Raw genomic sequence first — 21,971 nt, forward strand, 5'->3', positions numbered from 1 at the left:
AGGGGAAATGGTGCCATTTGGTACACTGCCACCATATAGGGGAAATGGTGCCATTTGGTACACTGCCATCATATAGGGGAAATGGTGCCATTTGGTACACTGCCATCATATAGGGGAAATGGTGCCATTTGGTACACTGCCATCATATAGGGGAAATGGTGCCATTTGGTACACTGCCACCATATAGGGGAAATGGTGCCATTTGGTACACTGCCACCATATAGGGGAAATGGTGCCATTTGGTACACTGCCACCATATAGGGGAAATGGTGCCATTTGGTACACTGCCACCATATAAATGGTGCCATTTGGTACACTGCCACCATATAGGGGAAATGGTGCCATTTGGTACACTGCCACCATATAGGGGAAATGGTGCCATTTGGTACACTGCCATCATATAGGGGAAATGGTGCCATTTGGTACACTGCCATCATATAGGGGAAATGGTGCCATTTGGTACACTGCCATCATATAGGGGAAATGGTGCCATTTGGTACACTGCCACCATATAGGGGAAATGGTGCCATTTGGTACACTGCCACCATATAGGGGAAATGGTGCCATTTGGTACACTGCCACCATATAGGGGAAATGGTGCCATTTGGTACACTGCCACCATATAAATGGTGCCATTTGGTACACTGCCACCATATAGGGGAAATGGTGCCAGCCCTGATATGCCAGTTTGACTACCAAGAGGTGCAAAAGTGGACATTTTCTATACATTTTACGATTTTTTTTTTATTACTACCAAAACATTCATTTCATTTTAATTCTGCAGTATACTTGTTTAAAGTATCCAATAATCCAATAAGGAGGCTCTTGCCCTAATGTAAGGGTTTTCTAAAAGTGACTCTTTTCTGAGAGAGTGACTAACCATCTTGGCTGTGGCAGTTTAGTTTGACAGTTAATACTCTATCTCAAATAAAATATAATATAATTGTATTTGTCACACGTGCCAAATACAACAGGTGTAGACCGTACCGTGAAATTCTTACTTGGCCACGCAATCGTGGGTGAACAGGGAGTACAGGAGGGGACTGAGCACACACCCCTGAGGGGCCCCTCTGTTGAGGATCAGCGTGGCAGATGTTGTTACCTACCCTTACCACCTGGGGGCGGCCCGTCAGGAAGTCCAGGATCCAGTTGCAGAGGGAGGTGTTTAGTCCCAGGGTCCTTAGCTTAGTGATGAGCTTTGAGGGCACTATGGTGTTGAATGCTGAGCTGTGGTCAATGAGTAGCATTCTCACATAGGTGTTCCTTTTGTCCAGGTGGGAAAGGGCGGTGTGGAGTGCAGTAGAGATTGCGTCATCTGTGGATCTGTTGGGGCGGGCGGTATGCAAATTGGAGTGGGTCTATGGTTTCTGGGATAATGGTGTTGATGTGAGCCATGACCAGCCTTTCAAAGCATTTCATGGCTATAGACGTGAGTGACTATGGTGGTCTGCTTGAAACATGTTGGTATTACAGACTCGGACAGGGAGAGGTTGAAAAATGTCAGTGAAGACACTTGCCAGTTGGTCAGCGCATGCTCGGAGTACACGTCTGGCCCTGCGGCCTTGTGAATGTTAACCTGTTTAAAGGTCTTACTCACATCGGCTACGGAGAGCGTGATCACAGTCGTCCGGAACAGCTGGTGCTCTCAAGCATGCTTCAGTGTTGCTTGCCTCGAAGCGAGCATAGAAGTAAGAGCTTGTCTGGTAGGAGCGTCGGAGCCGGTGTTGTAGGATTCAATCTTAGTCCTGTATTGACGCTGTTTGATGGTTCGTCGGAGGGCTTTGCGGGATTTCTTAGAAGCTTCCGGGTCAGAGTCCCGCTCCTTGAAAGCGACAGCTCTACTCTTTTAGCTCAGTGTGGATGTTGCCTGTAATCCATGGCTTCTGGTTGGGGTATGTACGTACGGTCACTGTGGGGATGACGTCCTCGATGCACTTATTGATGAAGCCAGTGACTGGTGTGGTGTACTCCTCAATACCATCGGAAGAATCCCAGAACATATTCCAGTCTGCGCTAGCAAAACAGTCCTGTAGTTTAGCATCTGCTTCATCTGATGACTTTTTTATTGATCGAGTCACTGATGCTTCCTGCTTTAATTTTTGCTTGTAAGCAGGAATCAGTAGGATAGAATTATGGTCAGATTTGCCAAATGGAGGGCGAGGGAGAGCTTTGTACGTATCTCTGTGTGTGGAGTAAATGTGGTCTAGAGTTTTTTTCCCCCCACTCTGGTTCCACATTTAACATGCTGGTAGAAATGAGGTAAAACCGAATTAAGTTTCCCTGCATTAAAGTCCCCGGCCACAAACCAATCAACACAATTTTGATGAAGAAACTTGGTTCTTCGGCTGAATCCCCACCCAGTTGGTTTGACTACTTTAAAATGGTGGAAGACCTCAATGTCAATGCTAAAAGGGGTTTCCAAGTAGAGCTCTTTATCTGTCTTTATGGGTGTGGTCGGTATGGGTGTGGTCGGTATGGGTGTGGTCGTGGATAAAGTGGCCTCTCTATTGTAGGTTGGGGGGTTTTAAGTGTGACGTATCAGCAGTGATTGTTTGGTGTTGTAGAACTCATGTTACACACAGTGGTGGTGCTCTCTGGGCAGAGTAACCCCTCTAGATTGTGTGGTGTAACGAGGGCAGGGTAACCCCTCTAGATTGTGTGGTGTAACGAGGGCAGGGTAACCCCTCTAGATTGTGTGGTGTAACGAGGGCAGGGTAACCCCTCTAGATTGTGTGGTGTAACGAGGGCAGGGTAACTAACCCCTCTAGATTGTGTGGTGTAACGAGGGCAGGTTAACTAACCCCTCTAGATTGTGTGGTGTAACGAGGGCAGAGTGTCCGCCCAAGCATCATCAGTTGTCTTCTACGCAGTTAGAATGTTTGCTGTATGATTTGTAGCTGTTTTAGCGCAGCTACTACCGTAGTTTAGTCGCCACGAGTTACAGCTTTGGGTTTTGTAAGTTTCAGAAGCACTTTTTTTTAGCAGTAGGAACAAGTGGTTGTGGGGATAACAGTTGTAGTTGTCATAGTGGTATCTTTCTTCTAACTAGGCTTTGCTCCCAGCCATCAGTCCCTGTGTTTCCTAGCTCCCCATAGGCACACACACACACACACACACACACACACACACACACACACACCGTTCCTCTCTTAGCTAGCTCCCCATAGGCCAACCTCCACACACACACACCGTTCCTCTCTTAGCTTGCTCCCCATAGGCCAACCTACACACACACACACACACACACACACACACACACACACACACACACACACACACACACACACACACACACACACACACACACACACACACACACAGTCTTGTACAGCTAACCTTGTGGGGACATACAATTCAGTCCCATTCAAAATCCTATTTTCCCTAACCCCTAAACCTAACCCTAATCCTAACCCGTACTCTTACCCTAACCCAAAAACCTAAACTTTATCCTAACCCTACAACTAACCCTAGCTCCTAACCTTAATATTTAACTTAATTCTAACCCTAACACTAACTCTAACCTTAACCCCCTAGAAATAGCATTTGACCTTGTGGGGACTAACAAAATGTCCCCAGTTGGTCAATTTTTACTTTGTTTACTAATCTTGTAGGGACTTCTGGTCCCCACCAGAATAGTTAAACACGTCCACACACACACACACACACACACACCGTTCCTCTCTTAGCTAGCTCCCCATAGGCCAACCCCCCCCCCCCCCCCCCACACGCACACACACACATACACACACACCGTCCCTCTCCTGGCGAGGTTAGCCCTCTCCTGGCGAGCTCCCTAGAGGTTAGCCCTCTCCTGGCGAGCTCCCTAGAGCTTAGCCCTCTCCTGGCCCTCTCATCACATGCTTTCATGTGATCTACTGATCAACTCTCCAAATCTGGAGAATGTGAAATTCCCATTTAATGGAATTTGCTGTTAAGAACAGGACACCGGTCAGTGTCCGTGTTACGGAGGAAGTAGCAGTTTGTAACCTTAAGCCTGGATCAAACCACATTGAGGGAAAGTATTCAGACTCACACTAATATTTGGTGGGATGTTGATTGTTTTGGCATAGGAGAGATGGAGGTGTGTGTGTGTGATGTGATATAGATATCACATCACACACACACACACACACATGGACTGGCATAAATGTGTATTGGAAGGCTCCGTAGCCTAGTGGTTAGAGCGTTGGACTGGTAACCGAAAGGTTGCAAGATCGAATCCCCGAGCTGACAAGGTAAAAATCTGTCGTTCTGCCCCTGAACAAGGCAGTTAACCCCACTGTTCCCCGGTAGGCCGTCATCTTTAAGTGACTTACCGTGTTAAATAAATAAAGGTAGTAACATATGAAGGGGTGTGTAACTCTACGGTGGCCCGTTAGCAGAAAGAGGATTTGTTGTGAGGAAGTGAGAAGGGCCACTTCAAGGTGCGTTGGGGAACGGAAGTGTTTTTAGCTCCACCTGTTTCAAGAAATCCTGTCATATCAGACTTTCTTTACTTAATCGTTTTCCTGCGTTTATATTTGCATCCAGTTGTCAAATAGCTTCATTCCTTTTCAAGAACATATATTGTAAGTAATAACTTTAACAACGTATGTTGTAATAACTATGAAATAATCTGAATGTGAATATAACGTGAGAATAATGTGTGTCTGTGGTAGAGACCTCCATCCTGGGTGTTATACTGTGTGGTAGAGACCTCCATCATCCTGGGTGTTATACTGTGTGGTAGAGACCTCCATCATCCTGGGTGTTATACTGTGTGGTAGAGACCTCCATCATCCTGGGTGTTATACTGTGTGGTAGAGACCTCCACCATCCTGGGTGTTATGCTGTGTGGTAGAGACCTCCATCATCCTGGGTGTTATACTGTGTGGTAGAGACCTCCATCATCCTGGGTGGTAGAGACCTCCATCCTGGGTGTTATACTGTGTGGTAGAGACCTCCATCATCCTGGGTGTTATACTGTGTGGTAGAGACCTCCATCATCCTGGGTGTTATACTGTGTGGTAGAGACCTCCATCATCCTGGGTGTTATACTGTGTGGTAGAGACCTCCACCATCCTGGGTGTTATACTGTGTGGTAGAGACCTCCACCATCCTGGGTGTTATGCTGTGTGGTAGAGACCTCCATCATCCTGGGTGTTATACTGTGTGGTAGAGACCTCCACCATCCTGGGTGTTATGCTGTGTGGTAGAGACCTCCATCATCCTGGGTGTTATACTGTGTGGTAGAGACCTCCATCATCCTGGGTGGTAGAGACCTCCATCCTGGGTGTTATACTGTGTGGTAGAGAGCTCCATCATCCTGGGTGTTATACTGTGTGGTAGAGACCTCCATCATCCTGGGTGTTATACTGTGTGGTAGAGACCTCCATCATGGGTGTTATACTGTGTGGTAGAGACCTCCACCATCCTGGGTGTTATGCTGTGTGGTAGAGACCTCCATCATCCTGGGTGTTATACTGTGTGATAGAGACCTCCATCATCCTGGGTGTTATACTGTGTGGTAGAGACCTCCATCATCCTGGGTGTTATACTGTGTGATAGAGACCTCCATCATCCTGGGTTTTATACTGTGTGGTAGAGACCTCCACCATCCTGGGTGTTATACTGTGTGGTAGAGACCTCCATCATCCTGGGTGTTATACTGTGTGGTAGAGACCTCCACCATCCTGGGTGTTATACTGTGTGGTAGAGACCTCCATCATCCTGGGTGTTATACTGTGTGGTAGAGACCTCCATCCTGGGTGTTATACTGTGTGGTAGAGACCTCCACCATCCTGGGTGTTATACTGTGTGGTAGAGACCTCCACCATCCTGGGTGTTATGCTGTGTGGTAGAGACCTCCATCATCCTGGGTGTTATACTGTGTGGTAGAGACCTCCACCATCCTGGGTGTTATGCTGTGTGGTAGAGACCTCCATCATCCTGGGTGTTATACTGTGTGGTAGAGACCTCCATCATCCTGGGTGGTAGAGACCTCCATCCTGGGTGTTATACTGTGTGGTAGAGACCTCCATCATCCTGGGTGTTATACTGTGTGGTAGAGACCTCCATCATCCTGGGTGTTATACTGTGTGGTAGAGACCTCCATCATCCTGGGTGTTATGCTGTGTGGTAGAGACCTCCATCATCCTGGGTGTTATACTGTGTGATAGAGACCTCCATCATCCTGGGTGTTATACTGTGTGGTAGAGACCTCCATCATCCTGGGTGTTATACTGTGTGGTAGAGACCTCCATCATCCTGGGTGTTATACTGTGTGGTAGAGACCTCCATCATCCTGGGTGTTATACTGTGTGATAGAGACCTCCACCATCCTGGGTGTTATACTGTGTGATAGAGACCTCCATCATCCTGGGTGTTATACTGTGTGGTAGAGACCTCCATCATCCTGGGTGTTATACTGTGTGGTAGAGACCTCCACCATCCTGGGTGTTATACTGTGTGGTAGAGACCTCCACCATCCTGGGTGGTAGAGACCTCCATCATCCTGGGTGTTATACTGTGTGGTAGAGACCTCCATCATCCTGGGTGTTATACTGTGTGGTAGAGACCTCCATCATCCTGGGTGTTATACTGTGTGGTAGAGACCTCCACCATCCTGGGTGTTATACTGTGTGGTAGAGACCTCCATCATCCTGGGTGTTATACTGTGTGGTAGAGACCTCCATCATCCTGGGTGTTATACTGTGTGGTAGAGACCTCCACCATCCTGGGTGTTATACTGTGTGGTAGAGACCTCCATCATCCTGGGTGTTATACTGTGTGGTAGAGACCTCCATCATCCTGGGTGTTATACTGTGTGGTAGAGACCTCCACCATCCTGGGTGTTATACTGTGTGGTAGAGACCTCCATCCTGGGTGTTATACTGTGTGGTAGAGACCTCCATCCTGGGTGTTATACTGTGTGGTAGAGACCTCCATCATCCTGGGTGTTATACTGTGTGGTAGAGACCTCCATCCTGGGTGTTATACTGTGTGGTAGAGACCTCCATCATCCTGGGTGTTATACTGTGTGGTAGAGACCTCCATCATCCTGGGTGGTAGAGACCTCCATCCTGGGTGTTATACTGTGTGGTAGAGACCTCCATCATCCTGGGTGTTATACTGTGTGGTAGAGACCTCCATCATCCTGGGTGTTATACTGTGTGGTAGAGACCTCCATCATCCTGGGTGTTATACTGTGTGGTAGAGACCTCCACCATCCTGGGTGTTATACTGTGTGGTAGAGACCTCCACCATCCTGGGTGTTATGCTGTGTGGTAGAGACCTCCATCATCCTGGGTGTTATACTGTGTGGTAGAGACCTCCACCATCCTGGGTGTTATGCTGTGTGGTAGAGACCTCCATCATCCTGGGTGTTATACTGTGTGGTAGAGACCTCCATCATCCTGGGTGGTAGAGACCTCCATCCTGGGTGTTATACTGTGTGGTAGAGACCTCCATCATCCTGGGTGTTATACTGTGTGGTAGAGACCTCCATCATCCTGGGTGTTATACTGTGTGGTAGAGACCTCCATCATGGGTGTTATACTGTGTGGTAGAGACCTCCACCATCCTGGGTGTTATGCTGTGTGGTAGAGACCTCCATCATCCTGGGTGTTATACTGTGTGATAGAGACCTCCATCATCCTGGGTGTTATACTGTGTGGTAGAGACCTCCATCATCCTGGGTGTTATACTGTGTGATAGAGACCTCCATCATCCTGGGTTTTATACTGTGTGGTAGAGACCTCCACCATCCTGGGTGTTATACTGTGTGGTAGAGACCTCCATCATCCTGGGTGTTATACTGTGTGGTAGAGACCTCCACCATCCTGGGTGTTATACTGTGTGGTAGAGACCTCCATCATCCTGGGTGTTATACTGTGTGGTAGAGACCTCCATCCTGGGTGTTATACTGTGTGGTAGAGACCTCCACCATCCTGGGTGTTATACTGTGTGGTAGAGACCTCCACCATCCTGGGTGTTATGCTGTGTGGTAGAGACCTCCATCATCCTGGGTGTTATACTGTGTGGTAGAGACCTCCACCATCCTGGGTGTTATGCTGTGTGGTAGAGACCTCCATCATCCTGGGTGTTATACTGTGTGGTAGAGACCTCCATCATCCTGGGTGGTAGAGACCTCCATCCTGGGTGTTATACTGTGTGGTAGAGACCTCCATCATCCTGGGTGTTATACTGTGTGGTAGAGACCTCCATCATCCTGGGTGTTATACTGTGTGGTAGAGACCTCCATCATCCTGGGTGTTATGCTGTGTGGTAGAGACCTCCATCATCCTGGGTGTTATACTGTGTGATAGAGACCTCCATCATCCTGGGTGTTATACTGTGTGGTAGAGACCTCCATCATCCTGGGTGTTATACTGTGTGGTAGAGACCTCCATCATCCTGGGTGTTATACTGTGTGGTAGAGACCTCCATCATCCTGGGTGTTATACTGTGTGATAGAGACCTCCACCATCCTGGGTGTTATACTGTGTGATAGAGACCTCCATCATCCTGGGTGTTATACTGTGTGGTAGAGACCTCCATCATCCTGGGTGTTATACTGTGTGGTAGAGACCTCCACCATCCTGGGTGTTATACTGTGTGGTAGAGACCTCCACCATCCTGGGTGGTAGAGACCTCCATCATCCTGGGTGTTATACTGTGTGGTAGAGACCTCCATCATCCTGGGTGTTATACTGTGTGGTAGAGACCTCCATCATCCTGGGTGTTATACTGTGTGGTAGAGACCTCCACCATCCTGGGTGTTATACTGTGTGGTAGAGACCTCCACCATCCTGGGTGGTAGAGACCTCCATCATCCTGGGTGTTATACTGTGTGGTAGAGACCTCCATCATCCTGGGTGTTATACTGTGTGGTAGAGACCTCCACCATCCTGGGTGTTATACTGTGTGGTAGAGACCTCCATCATCCTGGGTGTTATACTGTGTGGTAGAGACCTCCATCATCCTGGGTGTTATACTGTGTGGTAGAGACCTCCACCATCCTGGGTGTTATACTGTGTGGTAGAGACCTCCATCCTGGGTGTTATACTGTGTGGTAGAGACCTCCATCCTGGGTGTTATACTGTGTGGTAGAGACCTCCATCATCCTGGGTGTTATACTGTGTGGTAGAGACCTCCATCCTGGGTGTTATACTGTGTGGTAGAGACCTCCATCATCCTGGGTGTTATACTGTGTGGTAGAGACCTCCATCATCCTGGGTGTTATACTGTGTGGTAGAGACCTCCACCATCCTGGGTGTTATACTGTGTGGTAGAGACCTCCATCATCCTGGGTGTTATACTGTGTGGTAGAGACCTCCATCCTGGGTGTTATACTGTGTGGTAGAGACCTCCATCATCCTGGGTGTTATACTGTGTGGTAGAGACCTCCATCCTGGGTGTTATACTGTGTGGTAGAGACCTCCATCATCCTGGGTGTTATACTGTGTGGTAGAGACCTCCATCATCCTGGGTGTTATACTGTGTGGTAGAGACCTCCATCCTGGGTGTTATACTGTGTGGTAGAGACCTCCATCATCCTGGGTGTTATACTGTGTGGTAGAGACCTCCATCATCCTGGGTGTTATACTGTGTGGTAGAGACCTCCATCATCCTGGGTGTTATACTGTGTGGTAGAGACCTCCATCATCCTGGGTGTTATACTGTGTGGTAGAGACCTCCATCATCCTGGGTGTTATACTGTGTGGTAGAGACCTCCATCATCCTGGGTGTTATACTGTGTGGTAGAGACCTCCATCATCCTGGGTGTTATACTGTGTGGTAGAGACCTCCATCATCCTGGGTGTTATACTGTGTGGTAGAGACCTCCACCATCCTGGGTGTTATACTGTGTGGTAGAGACCTCCACCATCCTGGGTGTTATGCTGTGTGGTAGAGACCTCCATCATCCTGGGTGTTATACTGTGTGGTAGAGACCTCCATCATCCTGGGTGTTATACTGTGTGGTAGAGACCTCCATCATCCTGGGTGTTATACTGTGTGGTAGAGACCTCCACCATCCTGGGTGTTATACTGTGTGGTAGAGACCTCCATCATCCTGGGTGTTATACTGTGTGGTAGAGACCTCCACCATCCTGGGTGTTATACTGTGTGGTAGAGACCTCCATCATCCTGGGTGTTATACTGTGTGGTAGAGACCTCCACCATCCTGGGTGTTATACTGTGTGGTAGAGACCTCCATCATCCTGGGTGTTATACTGTGTGGTAGAGACCTCCACCATCCTGGGTGTTATACTGTGTGTTAGAGACCTCCACCATCCTGGGTGTTATACTGTGTGGTAGAGACCTCCACCATCCTGGGTGTTATACTGTGTGGTAGAGACCTTTAGTCTCTCTGTCCATGTTGGTCTGTTCCTGTCTGCCCATACCATAACCCCACCACCACCAGGGGGCACTCTGTTCCTGTCCATACCATAACCCCACCTCCACCAGGGGGCACTCTGTTCCTGTCTGCCCATACCATAACCCCACCTCCACCAGGGGGCACTCTGTTCCTGTCTGCCCATACCATAACCCCACCTCCACCAGGGGACACTCTGTTCCTGTCTGCCCATACCATAACCCCACCTCCACCAGGGGGCACTCTGTTCCTGTCTGTCCATACCATAACCCCACCACCACCAGGGGGCACTCTGTTCCTGTCTGCCCATACCATAACCCCACCTCCACCAGGGGGCACTCTGTTCCTGTCTGCCCATACCATAACCCCACCTCCACCAGGGGGCACTCTGTTCCTGTCTGCCCATACCATAACCCCACCTCCACCAGGGGACACTCTGTTCCTGTCTGCCCATACCATAACCCCACCTCCACCAGGGGGCACTCTGTTCCTGTCTGTCCATACCATAACCCCACCTCCACCAGGGGGCACTCTGTTCCTGTCTGCCCATACCATAACCCCACCTCCACCAGGGGGCACTCTGTTCCTGTCTGCCCATACCATAACCCCACCTCCAAAAAACACACCTCCATCATCCTGTAACATATTTTTACCTTGTCAGTTCAGGGATTCGATCTAGCAACCTTTCGGATACTGGCCCTGTTCAGTAATTTTAATTTTAAAATAATATAATCTGAGAACTAACAATCACCAAAATAAAAATTAGAGGGTGAATAAAAACTGTGAATGATTTTAGCAGTATTGATTTAGTTATGTTTGAGCAAAAGAACACAGCATTACCCGGGGCAGAACACAGCATTACCCAGGGAAGAACACAGCATTATCCGGGGCAGAACACAGCATTACCCGGGGCAGATTGCATGGAATTAGATTTAAAAGTGCAACGTTTTCTATCAGCTTCATGGATAAATCTGTAGAATTGTAGGAAATTGGCTTAAAATTCTACGATTTCTCTATACCGCCAAGATGGGGGGCCTTTTTTCTTTTTCTTTTTTAAAGGAATTCAGCTGTGCAGACTAGAGGATTGGAGGGGAGCTGGAGGGGAGGGGGGCTGGAGGGGAGGGAGAGGAGGTGAGGTAGAGTCTGGAACAGGGTTAAAGACAGAAGTCGAGTCTGGAACAGGGTTAAAGACAGAGGTAGAGTCTGGAACAGGGTTAAAGACAGAGGTAGAGTCTGGAACAGGGTTAAAGACAGAGGTAGAGTCTGGAACAGGGTTAAAGACAGAGGTAGAGTCTGGAACAGGGTTGAAGACAGAAGTCGAGTCTGGAACAGGGTTAAAGACGGAAGTAGAGTCTGGAACAGGGTTAAAGACAGAAGTAGAGTCTGGAACAGGGTTAAAGACAGAGGTAGAGTCTGGAACAGGGTTAAAGACAGAGGTAGAGTCTGGAACAGGGTTAAAGACAGAAGTCGAGTCTGGAACAGGGTTAAAGACGGAAGTAGAGTCTGGAACAGGGTTAAAGACAGAAGTAGAGTCTGGAACAGGGTTAAAGACGGAAGTAGAGTCTGGAACAGGGTTAAAGACGGAAGTAGAGTCTGGAACAGGGTTAAAGACATAAGTAGAGTCTGGAACAGGGTTAAAGACGGAAGTAGAGTCTGGAACAGGGTTAAAGACGGAAGTAGAGTCTGGAACAGGGTTAAAGACGGAAGTAGAGTCTGGAACAGGGTTAAAGACGGAAGTAGAGTCTGGAACAGGGTTAAAGACAGAAGTCGAGTCTGGAACAGGGTTAAAGACAGAAGTCGAGTCTGGAACAGGGTTAAAGACAGAAGTCGAGTCTGGAACAGGGTTAAAGACAGAAGTAGAGTCTGGAACAGGGTTAAAGACGGAAGTCGAGTCTGGAACAGGGTTAAAGACAGAAGTCGAGTCTGGAACAGGGTTAAAGACGGAAGTAGAGTCTGGAACAGGGTTAGAGACGGAAGTAGAGTCTGGAACAGGGTTAAAGACAGAAGTAGAGTCTGGAACAGGGTTAAAGACAGAAGTAGAGGGTGGAACAGGGTTAAAGACAGAGGTAGAGTCTGGAACAGGGTTAAAGACGGAAGTAGAGTCTGGAACAGGGTTAAAGACAGAAGTAGAGTCTGGAACAGGGTTAAAGACGGAAGTAGAGTCTGGAACAGGGTTAAAGACAGAGGTAGAGTCTGGAACAGGGTTAAAGACAGAGGTAGAGTCTGGAACAGGGTTAAAGACAGAAGTCGAGTCTGGAACAGGGTTAAAGACGGAAGTAGAGTCTGGAACAGGGTTAAAGACAGAAGTAGAGTCTGGAACAGGGTTAAAGACGGAAGTAGAGTCTGGAACAGGGTTAAAGACGGAAGTAGAGTCTGGAACAGGGTTAAAGACAGAAGTAGAGTCTGGAACAGGGTTAAAGACAGAAGTCGAGTCTGGAACAGGGTTAAAGACAGAAGTAGAGTCTGGAACAGGGTTAAAGACGGAAGTAGAGTCTGGAACAGGGTTAAAGACGGAAGTAGAGTCTGGAACAGGGTTAAAGACGGAAGTAGAGTCTGGAACAGGGTTAAAGACGGAAGTAGAGTCTGGAACAGGGTTAAAGACGGAAGTCGAGTCTGGAACAGGGTTAAAGACAGAAGTCGAGTCTGCAACAGGGTTAAAGACAGAAGTAGAGTCTGGAACAGGGTTAAAGACGGAAGTAGAGTCTGGAACAGGGTTAAAGGCGGAAGTCGAGTCTGGAACAGGGTTAAAGACGGAAGTAGAGTCTGGAACAGGGTTAAAGACGGAAGTAGAGTCTGGAACAGGGTTAAAGACGGAAGTAGAGTCTGGAACAGGGTTAAAGACGGAAGTAGAGTCTGGAACAGGGTTAAAGACGGAAGTAGAGTCTGGAACAGGGTTAAAGACGGAAGTAGAGTCTGGAACAGGGTTAGAGACGGAAGTAGAGTCTGGAACAGGGTTAGAGACGGAAGTCGAGTCTGGAACAGGGTTAAAGACAGAAGTAGCGTCTGGAACAGGGTTCAAGACAGAAGTAGAGTCTGAGTCTGGAACAGAGTTAGTTGTGTGTAAAATGTTACAACGGAATTATCTGATCATCAAAACATTAGAGATGCGAACCAGACAACGTCTGAATCTTTTTGTTGAACGTCAGGAACCGAATTACATCGGTGAAAGAGCCGTTCATTTTCCTCTCTGATTTACAGACTCCTAAAACTGGTTTTGAGCTCAACACAACGATTCTCTGCAGATCAGCTGGTAAATAATTCCCTAAAGAATCGTCACTGCAGAAAGAGTAAATAGTGACCAGAGCCGATCAGGTCCGTTTCACGATTTGACGTCATGGTAGCCTACCGTTTGGCTCGCTTGAAAAGACTCTGAATGTCCATCGCCGTTTCTGACTGCTCAAACTCTGGTGCTAATTGGCCAACCGCACCCCGTGCCACGCCTACCCCCTACGCCCATTTTTGATCCAGGAATAAAACAGACTACTTTTGACCCAAAGTAGTGCACTTAGTATATAGACAGTAGACTAGGATGCCATTTGGGACACAAGCCTCAGTCAAACGATCCGGCTGGTTGATAACAAAGCTTAGCTTTTTTTACTTTCTTACTTTGGTTTAAAGGACGAAGACATTAACACGGGCTTCTAAATGTCTCTGTTTTGCTGCTCTTATGATGTTTACCTCCAAGGCTGTGGATATTTAGGGATTTTAGGACGAGAGAGTTCAAAGCCCTCAATCTCAGACTCAGGAGATATGATGTTTCGATTTTCAGTTCATTTCTTCTTCAGTTTGGGAAGCGCTGGTCTAGAGGGATTTTTTATGTGTAAACAACTCGAACACAAAATACCCACCGAGGTTTAGATGTTTCTTTTGTGAGGAACCTATTTGAGAACGTGTGAAGAACAGAGCTGTCATTTCTACTGTGAGGAAATTACACAGGTCAACTGGCATATTGTGTTATCTACTCTCTTTCTGTCTGTCTCTCTCTATTGTCTCTGCAGTATGTCTCTCTACTGTCTCTACTCTCTGTCTCTCTCTCTACTGTCTCTGCAGTATGTCTCTCTCTACTGTCTCTGCAGTATGTCTCTCTCTACTGTCTCTGCAGTATGTCTCTCTCTCTATTGTCTCTACTCTGTCTCTCTCTCTACTGTCTCTGCAGTATGTCTCTCTCTACTGTCTCTACAGTATGTCTCTCTCTACTGTCTCTGCAGTATGTCTCTCTCTACTGTCTCTACAGTATGTCTCTCTCTCTATTGTCTCTACTCTCTGTCTCTCTCTCTACTGTCTCTGCAGTATGTCTCTCTCTACTGTCTCTGCAGTATGTCTCTCTCTCTATTGTCTCTACTCTGTCTCTCTCTCTACTGTCTCTGCAGTATGTCTCTCTCTACTGTCTCTACAGTATGTCTCTCTCTACTGTCTCTGCAGTATGTCTCTCTCTACTGTCTCTACAGTATGTCTCTCTCTACTGTCTCTCTCTCTATTGTCTCTACAGTATGTCTCTTTCTGTATGTCTCTCTCTCTACTGTCTCTGCAGTATGTCTCTCTCTCTACTGTCTCTGCAGTATGTCTCTCTCTACTGTCTCTGCAGTATGTCTCTCTCTACTGTCTACAGTATGTCTCTCTCTACTGTCTACAGTATGTCTCTCTCTACTGTCTCTGCAGTATGTCTCTCTACTGTCTCTGCAGTATGTCTCTCTCTCTATTGTCTCTACTCTGTCTCTCTCTCTACTGTCTCTGCAGTATGTCTCTCTCTCTACTGTCTCTGCAGTATGTCTCTCTCTCTACTGTCTCTGCAGTATGTCTCTCTCTCTACTGTCTCTGCAGTATGTCTCTCTCTCTACTGTCTCTGCAGTATGTCTCTCTCTCTACTGTCTCTGCAGTATGTCTCTCTCTCTACTGTCTCTGCAGTATGTCTCTCTCTCTACTGTCTCTGCAGTATGTCTCTCTCTCTACTGTCTCTGCAGTATGTCTCTCTCTCTACTGTCTCTGCAGTATGTCTCTCTCTCTACTGTCTCTGCAGTATGTCTCTCTCTCTACTGTCTCTGCAGTATGTCTCTCTCTCTACTGTCTCTGCAGTATGTCTCTCTCTCTACTGTCTCTGCAGTATGTCTCTCTCTCTACTGTCTCTGCAGTATGTCTCTCTCTCTCTCTCTAACAGGGACTTCCTGACTGTTCTCTCTCTATAGTTCTGATATGAGCGGGGCCAGTAACAGGGACTTCCCGACTGATCTATCTCTCTATAGTTCTGATATGAGCGGGGCCAGTAACAGGGACCTCCATGATGTTCTCTCTCTATAGTTCTGATATGAGCGGGGCCAGTAACAGGGACTTCCTGATGTTCTCTCTCTATAGTTCTGATATGAGTGGACCAGTAACAGGGACTTCCTGATGTTCTCTCTCTATAGTTCTGATATGAGTGGACCAGTAACAGGGACTTCCTGATGTTCTCTCTCTATAGTTCTGATATGAGTGTACCAGTAACAGGGACCTCCATGATGTTCTCTCTCTATAGTTCTGATATGAGTGGACCAGTAACAGGGACTTCCTGATGTTCTCTCTCTATAGTTCTGATATGAGTGGACCAGTAACAGGGACTTCCTGATGTTCTCTCTCTATAGTTCTGATATGAGTGGACCAGTAACAGGGACCTCCATGATGTTCTCTCTCTATAGTTCTGATATGAGTGGACCAGTAACAGGGACCTCCATGATGTTCTCTCTCTATAGTTCTGATATGAGTGGACCAGTAACAGGGACTTCCTGATGTTCTCTCTCTATAGTTCTGATATGAGTGGACCAGTAACAGGGACTTCCTGATGTTCTCTCTCTATAGTTCTGATATGAGTGGACCAGTAACAGGGACTTCCTGATGTTCTCTCTCTATAGTTCTGATATGAGCGGGGCCAGTAACAGGGACTTCCTGATGTTCTCTCTCTATAGTTCTGATATGAGTGGACCAGTAACAGGGACTTCCTGATGTTCTCTCTCTATAGTTCTGATATGAGCGTACCAGTAACAGGGACTTCCTGATGTTCTCTCTCTATAGTTCTGATATGAGTGGACCAGTAACAGGGACTTCCTGATGTTCTCTCTCTATAGTTCTGATATGAGTGTACCAGTAACAGGGACCTCCATGATGTTCTCTCTCTATAGTTCTGATATGAGCGGGGCCAGTAACAGGGACTTCCTGATGTTCTCTCTCTATAGTTCTGATATGAGCGGGGCCAGTAACAGGGACTTCCTGATGTTCTCTCTCTATAGTTCTGATATGAGTGGACCAGTAACAGGGACTTCCTGATGTTCTCTCTCTATAGTTCTGATATGAGTGGACCAGTAACAGGGACTTCCTGATGTTCTCTCTCTATAGTTCTGATATGAGTGGACCAGTAACAGGGACTTCCTGATGTTCTCTCTCTATAGTTCTGATATGAGCGGGGCCAGTAACAGGGACTTCCTGATGTTCTCTCTCTATAGTTCTGATATGAGTGTACCAGTAACAGGGACCTCCATGATGTTCTCTCTCTATAGTTCTGATATGAGTGGACCAGTAACAGGGACTTCCTGATGTTCTCTCTCTATAGTTCTGATATGAGTGTACCAGTAACAGGGACTTCCTGATGTTCTCTCTCTATAGTTCTGATATGAGCGGGGCCAGTAACAGGGACTTCCTGATGTTCTCTCTCTATAGTTCTGATATGAGTGGACCAGTAACAGGGACTTCCTGATGTTCTCTCTCTATAGTTCTGATATGAGTGGACCAGTAACAGGGACTTCCTGATGTTCTCTCTCTATAGTTCTGATATGAGTGTACCAGTAACAGGGACCTCCATGATGTTCTCTCTCTATAGTTCTGATATGAGCGGGGCCAGTAACACTCTGGCGAGGGAGTTCCTCACCGACGTTCACCAGCTTTGCAGCGCCGTGGCTCAGAGGGCGGAGTCACGGGGAGAGGAGGACGAGGAGAGTCACATGGTTGCCCTGGGCGAATACCTGGTCAGGGGTAGGGGCTTCTTGCTGCTCAGCGCCCTGGACTCCATCATCGACCAGGTGAGATTCACCTGTACACACACACCTGTACACACACACCTGTACACACACAGCCTTAGTAAACACATGCATGTGTCTAATGCTTCCAACCCCCTCAGCTATTCTCCTGACACACAGTGTTGTTGAGGGGAATGTCTCTGAGAGCTCTGCTAGGAGAGGTTCTAGAGGCGGAGAGAGGAGAGGTTCTAGAGGCGGAGAGAGGAGAGGTTCTAGAGGCGGAGAGGTTCTAGAGGCGGAGAGAGGTGCTATAGAGGCGGAGAGAGGTGAGATTCTAGAGGAGGAGAGCTCTGCCAGGAGCTCATCTCTGTATCGATCTGTTGCTGATCAGGGAGACGGCTCGTCTCTGTATCGATCTGTTACTGATCAGGGAGACGGCTCGTCTCTGTATCGATCTGTTACTGATCAGGGAGACGGCTCGTCTCTGTATCGATCTGTTACTGATCAGGGAGACGGCTCGTTTCTGTATCGATCTGTTGCTGATCAGGGAGACTGCTCGTCTCTGTATCGATCTGTCACTGATCAGGGAGACGGCTCGTCTCTGTATCGATCTGTCACTGATCAGGGAGACGGCTCGTTTCTGTATCGATCTGTTGCTGATCAGGGAGACTGCTCGTCTCTGTATCGATCTGTTACTGATCAGGGAGACTGCTCGTCTCTGTATCGATCTGTTGCTGATCAGGGAGACTGCTCGTCTCTGTATCGATCTGTTACTGATCAGGGAGACGGCTCGTTTCTGTATCGATCTGTTGCTGATCAGGGAGACTGCTCGTCTCTGTATCGATCTGTTACTGATCAGGGAGACGGCTCGTCTCTGTATCGATCTGTCACTGATCAGGGAGACGGCTCGTTTCTGTATCGATCTGTTACTGATCAGGGAGACGGCTCGTCTCTGTATCGATCTGTTACTGATCAGGGAGACGGCTCGTCTCTGTATCGATCTGTTACTGATCAGGGAGACAGCTCGTCTCTGTATCGATCTGTTACTGATCAGGGAGACGGCTCGTCTCTGTATCGATCTGTTACTGATCAGGGAGACAGGTCGTCCCCGTCTCTGTATCGATCTGTTACTGATCAGGGAGACAGGTCGTCCCCGTCTCTGTATCGATCTGTTACTGATCAGGGAGACAGGTCGTCCCCGTCTCTGTATCGATCTGTTACTGATCAGGGAGACGGCTCGTCTCTGTATCGATCTGTTACTGATCAGGGAGACGGCTCGTCTCTGTATCGATCTGTTACTGATCAGGGAGACGGCTCGTTTCTGTATCGATCTGTTACTGATCAGGGAGACAGCTCGTCTCTGTATCGATCTGTTACTGATCAGGGAGACGGCTCTGTCTCTGTATCGATCTGTTACTGATCAGGGAGACGGCTCTGTCTCTGTATCGATCTGTTGCTGATCAGGGAGACGGCTCGTCTCTGTATCGATCTGTTACTGATCAGGGAGACGGCTCGTCTCTGTATCGATCTGTTACTGATCAGGGAGACGGCTCTGTCTCTGTATCGATCTGTTGCTGATCAGGGAGACGGCTCGTCTCTGTATCGATCTGTTACTGATCAGGGAGACAGGTCGTCCCCGTCTCTGTATCGATCTGTTACTGATCAGGGAGACAGGTCGTCCCCGTCTCTGTATCGATCTGTTACTGATCAGGGAGACGGCTCGTCCCCGTCTCTGTATCGATCTGTTACTGATCAGGGAGACAGCTCGTCCCCGTCTCTGCTAGCCTTCTGGATTCATGTGCTGCACAGCGCTTTGCCTTACATTCTAAATGGAACCCTATTCCCTATATAGTGCACTACTTTAGACCAGAGCCCACATAGGGGGGACGTACACTTAGTCTTATTTGGTTGAATTCCCACGTTAAGGCACTGCATTCTCTCTCCCTGATGAGGAATGCTTTGGTCTGCAGTGGGTCACAGAGGAGTACAGAAGATATTTCGGGAAAGGCTATCACTCACACACCATCCCAAGCCACGCAGTCCATAGTCACACAGGACACTGGCACATACAGTAGGCTCTTACTGGCAGGAGGACACAGTCTAACTGACGGGGGTAAATCAAGGAGAACCAAGTAGAACACCCCATACCAGTCCCTCCTTGCACCTAATCTACCTACTGCTGCCCTGCAAGTATCTACTGTACCTGCTGCCCTACAAGTATCTACTGTACCTGCTGCCCTACAAGTACCTACTGTACCTGCTGCCCTACAAGTACCTACTGTACCTGCTGCCCTACAAGTACCTACTGTACCTGCTGCCCTGCAAGTATCTACTGCTGCCCTGCAAGTATCTACTGCTGCCCTGCAAGTATCTACTGCTGCCCTGCAAGTATCTACTGCTGCCCTGCAAGTACCTACTGCTGCCCTGCAAGTACCTGCTGCCCTGCAAGTACCTGCTGCCCTGCAAGTACCTGCTGCCCTGCAAGTATCTACGGCTGCCCTGCAAGTATCTACGGCTGCCCTGCAAGTACCTACTGTACCTGCTGCCCTACAAGTACCTACTGTACCTACTGCCCTGCAAGTATCTACTGCTGCCCTGCAAGTATCTACTGCTGCCCTGCAAGTACCTACTGCTGCCCTGCAAGTACCTGCTTTAGCTGCTGCCCTGCAAGTACCTGCTGTACCTGCTGCCCTGCAAGTATCTACGGCTGCCCTGCAAGTATCTACGGCTGCCCTGCAAGTATCTACGGCTGCCCTGCAAGTACCTATGGCTGCCCTGCAAGTATCTACGGCTGCCCTGCAAGTACCTACTGCTGCCCTGCAAGTATCTACTGCTGCCCTGCAAGTATCTACGGCTGCCCTGCAAGTATCTACGGCTGCCCTGCAAGTATCTACGGCTGCCCTGCAAGTATCTACTGCTGCCCTGCAAGTACCTACTGCTGCCCTGCAAGTACCTACTGCTGCCCTGCAAGTACCTGCTTTAGCTGCTGCCCTGCAAGTACCTGCTGTACCTGCTGCCCTGCAAGTATCTACGGCTGCCCTGCAAGTATCTACGGCTGCCCTGCAAGTACCTATGGCTGCCCTGCAAGTATCTACGGCTGCCCTGCAAGTATCTACTGCTGCCCTGCAAGTATCTACTGCTGCCCTGCAAGTATCTACGGCTGCCCTGCAAGTATCTACGGCTGCCCTGCAAGTATCTACTGCTGCCCTGCAAGTATCTACGGCTGCCCTGCAAGTACCTGCTGCCCTGCAAGTACCTACTGTACCTGCTGCCCTGCAAGTACCTGCTGCCCTGCAAGTATCTACGGCTGCCCTGCAAGTACCTGCTGCCCTGCAAGTATCTACGGCTGCCCTGCAAGTACCTGCTGTACCTGCTGCCCTGCAAGTATCTACGGCTGCCCTGCAAGTACCTGCTGTACCTGCTGCCCTGCAAGTATCTACGGCTGCCCTGCAAGTATCTACGGCTGCCCTGCAAGTACCTACTGCTGCCCTGCAAGTATCTACGGCTGCCCTGCAAGTACCTATGGCTGCCCTGCAAGTATCTACGGCTGCCCTGCAAGTATCTACTGCTGCCCTGCAAGTATCTACGGCTGCCCTGCAAGTACCTGCTGTACCTGCTGCCCTGCAAGTATCTACTGCTGCCCTGCAAGTACCTACTGCTGCCCTGCAAGTACCTACTGCTGCCCTGCAAGTACCTACTGTACCTGCTGCCCTGCAAGTATCTATGGCTGCCCTGCAAGTACCTGCTGCCCTGCAAGTATCTACGGCTGCCCTGCAAGTACCTACTGCCCTGCTGCCCTGCAAGTATCTACGGCTGCCCTGCAAGTACCTGCTGCCCTGCAAGTATCTACGGCTGCCCTGCAAGTACCTACTGTACCTGCTGCCCTGCAAGTACCTACTGCTGCCCTGCAAGTACCTACTGCTGCCCTGCAAGTACCTACTGCTGCCCTGCAAGTACCTACTGCTGCCCTGCAAGTATCTACGGCTGCCCTGCAAGTACCTGCTGTACCTGCTGCCCTGCAAGTATCTACGGCTGCCCTGCAAGTATCTACGGCTGCCCTGCAAGTACCTGCTGCCCTGCAAGTACCTGCTGCCCTGCAAGTACCTGCTGCCCTGCAAGTATCTACTGCTGCCCTGCAAGTATCTACTGCTGCCCTATAAGTATCTGCTGCTGCCCTGCAAGTACCTGCTGCCCTGCAAGTATCTACTGCTGCCCTGCAAGGACCTGCTGTACCTGCTGCCCTGCAAGTATCTACGGCTGCCCTGCAAGTATCTACGGCTGCGCTGCAAGTACCTACTGTACCTGCTGCCCTGCAAGTATCTATGGCTGCCCTGCAAGTACCTGCTGCCCTGCAAGTATCTACGGCTGCCCTGCAAGTATCTACGGCTGCCCTACAAGTACCTATGGCTGCCCTGCAAGTATCTACGGCTGCCCTGCAAGTATCTACGGCTGCTCTACAAGTACCTACTATACCTGCTTCCCTACAAGTATCTACGGCTGCCCTGGAAGTACCTGCTGCCCTGCAAGTATCTACGGCTGCCCTACAAGGACCTACTGTACCTGCTGCCCTGCAAGTACCTGCTGCCCTGCAAGTACCTACTGTACCTGCTGCCCTGCAAGTACCTACTGTACCT

The 21,971-nt window shown here is 48.8% G+C and overlaps 1 protein-coding gene across 4 annotated transcripts in view; it reads left to right on the forward strand.

Moving 5' to 3' along the window:
• lyst (lysosomal trafficking regulator) overlaps positions 1-21,971 on the forward strand; it is a 323,436-nt gene that overhangs the window by 52,184 nt on the left and 249,281 nt on the right. For all 4 annotated transcript variants that reach the window (XM_071391269.1, XM_071391271.1, XM_071391270.1 and 1 more), the window contains one exon: positions 17,202-17,400. In XM_071391269.1, the coding sequence (XP_071247370.1) occupies positions 17,202-17,400 (199 nt within the window). The remainder of the gene's footprint in view (positions 1-17,201; positions 17,401-21,971) is intronic.

The sequence above is a fragment of the Salvelinus alpinus genome, chromosome 3 (genome assembly GCF_045679555.1).
Source record: "Salvelinus alpinus chromosome 3, SLU_Salpinus.1, whole genome shotgun sequence".
Lineage (NCBI taxonomy): Eukaryota > Metazoa > Chordata > Actinopteri > Salmoniformes > Salmonidae > Salvelinus > Salvelinus alpinus.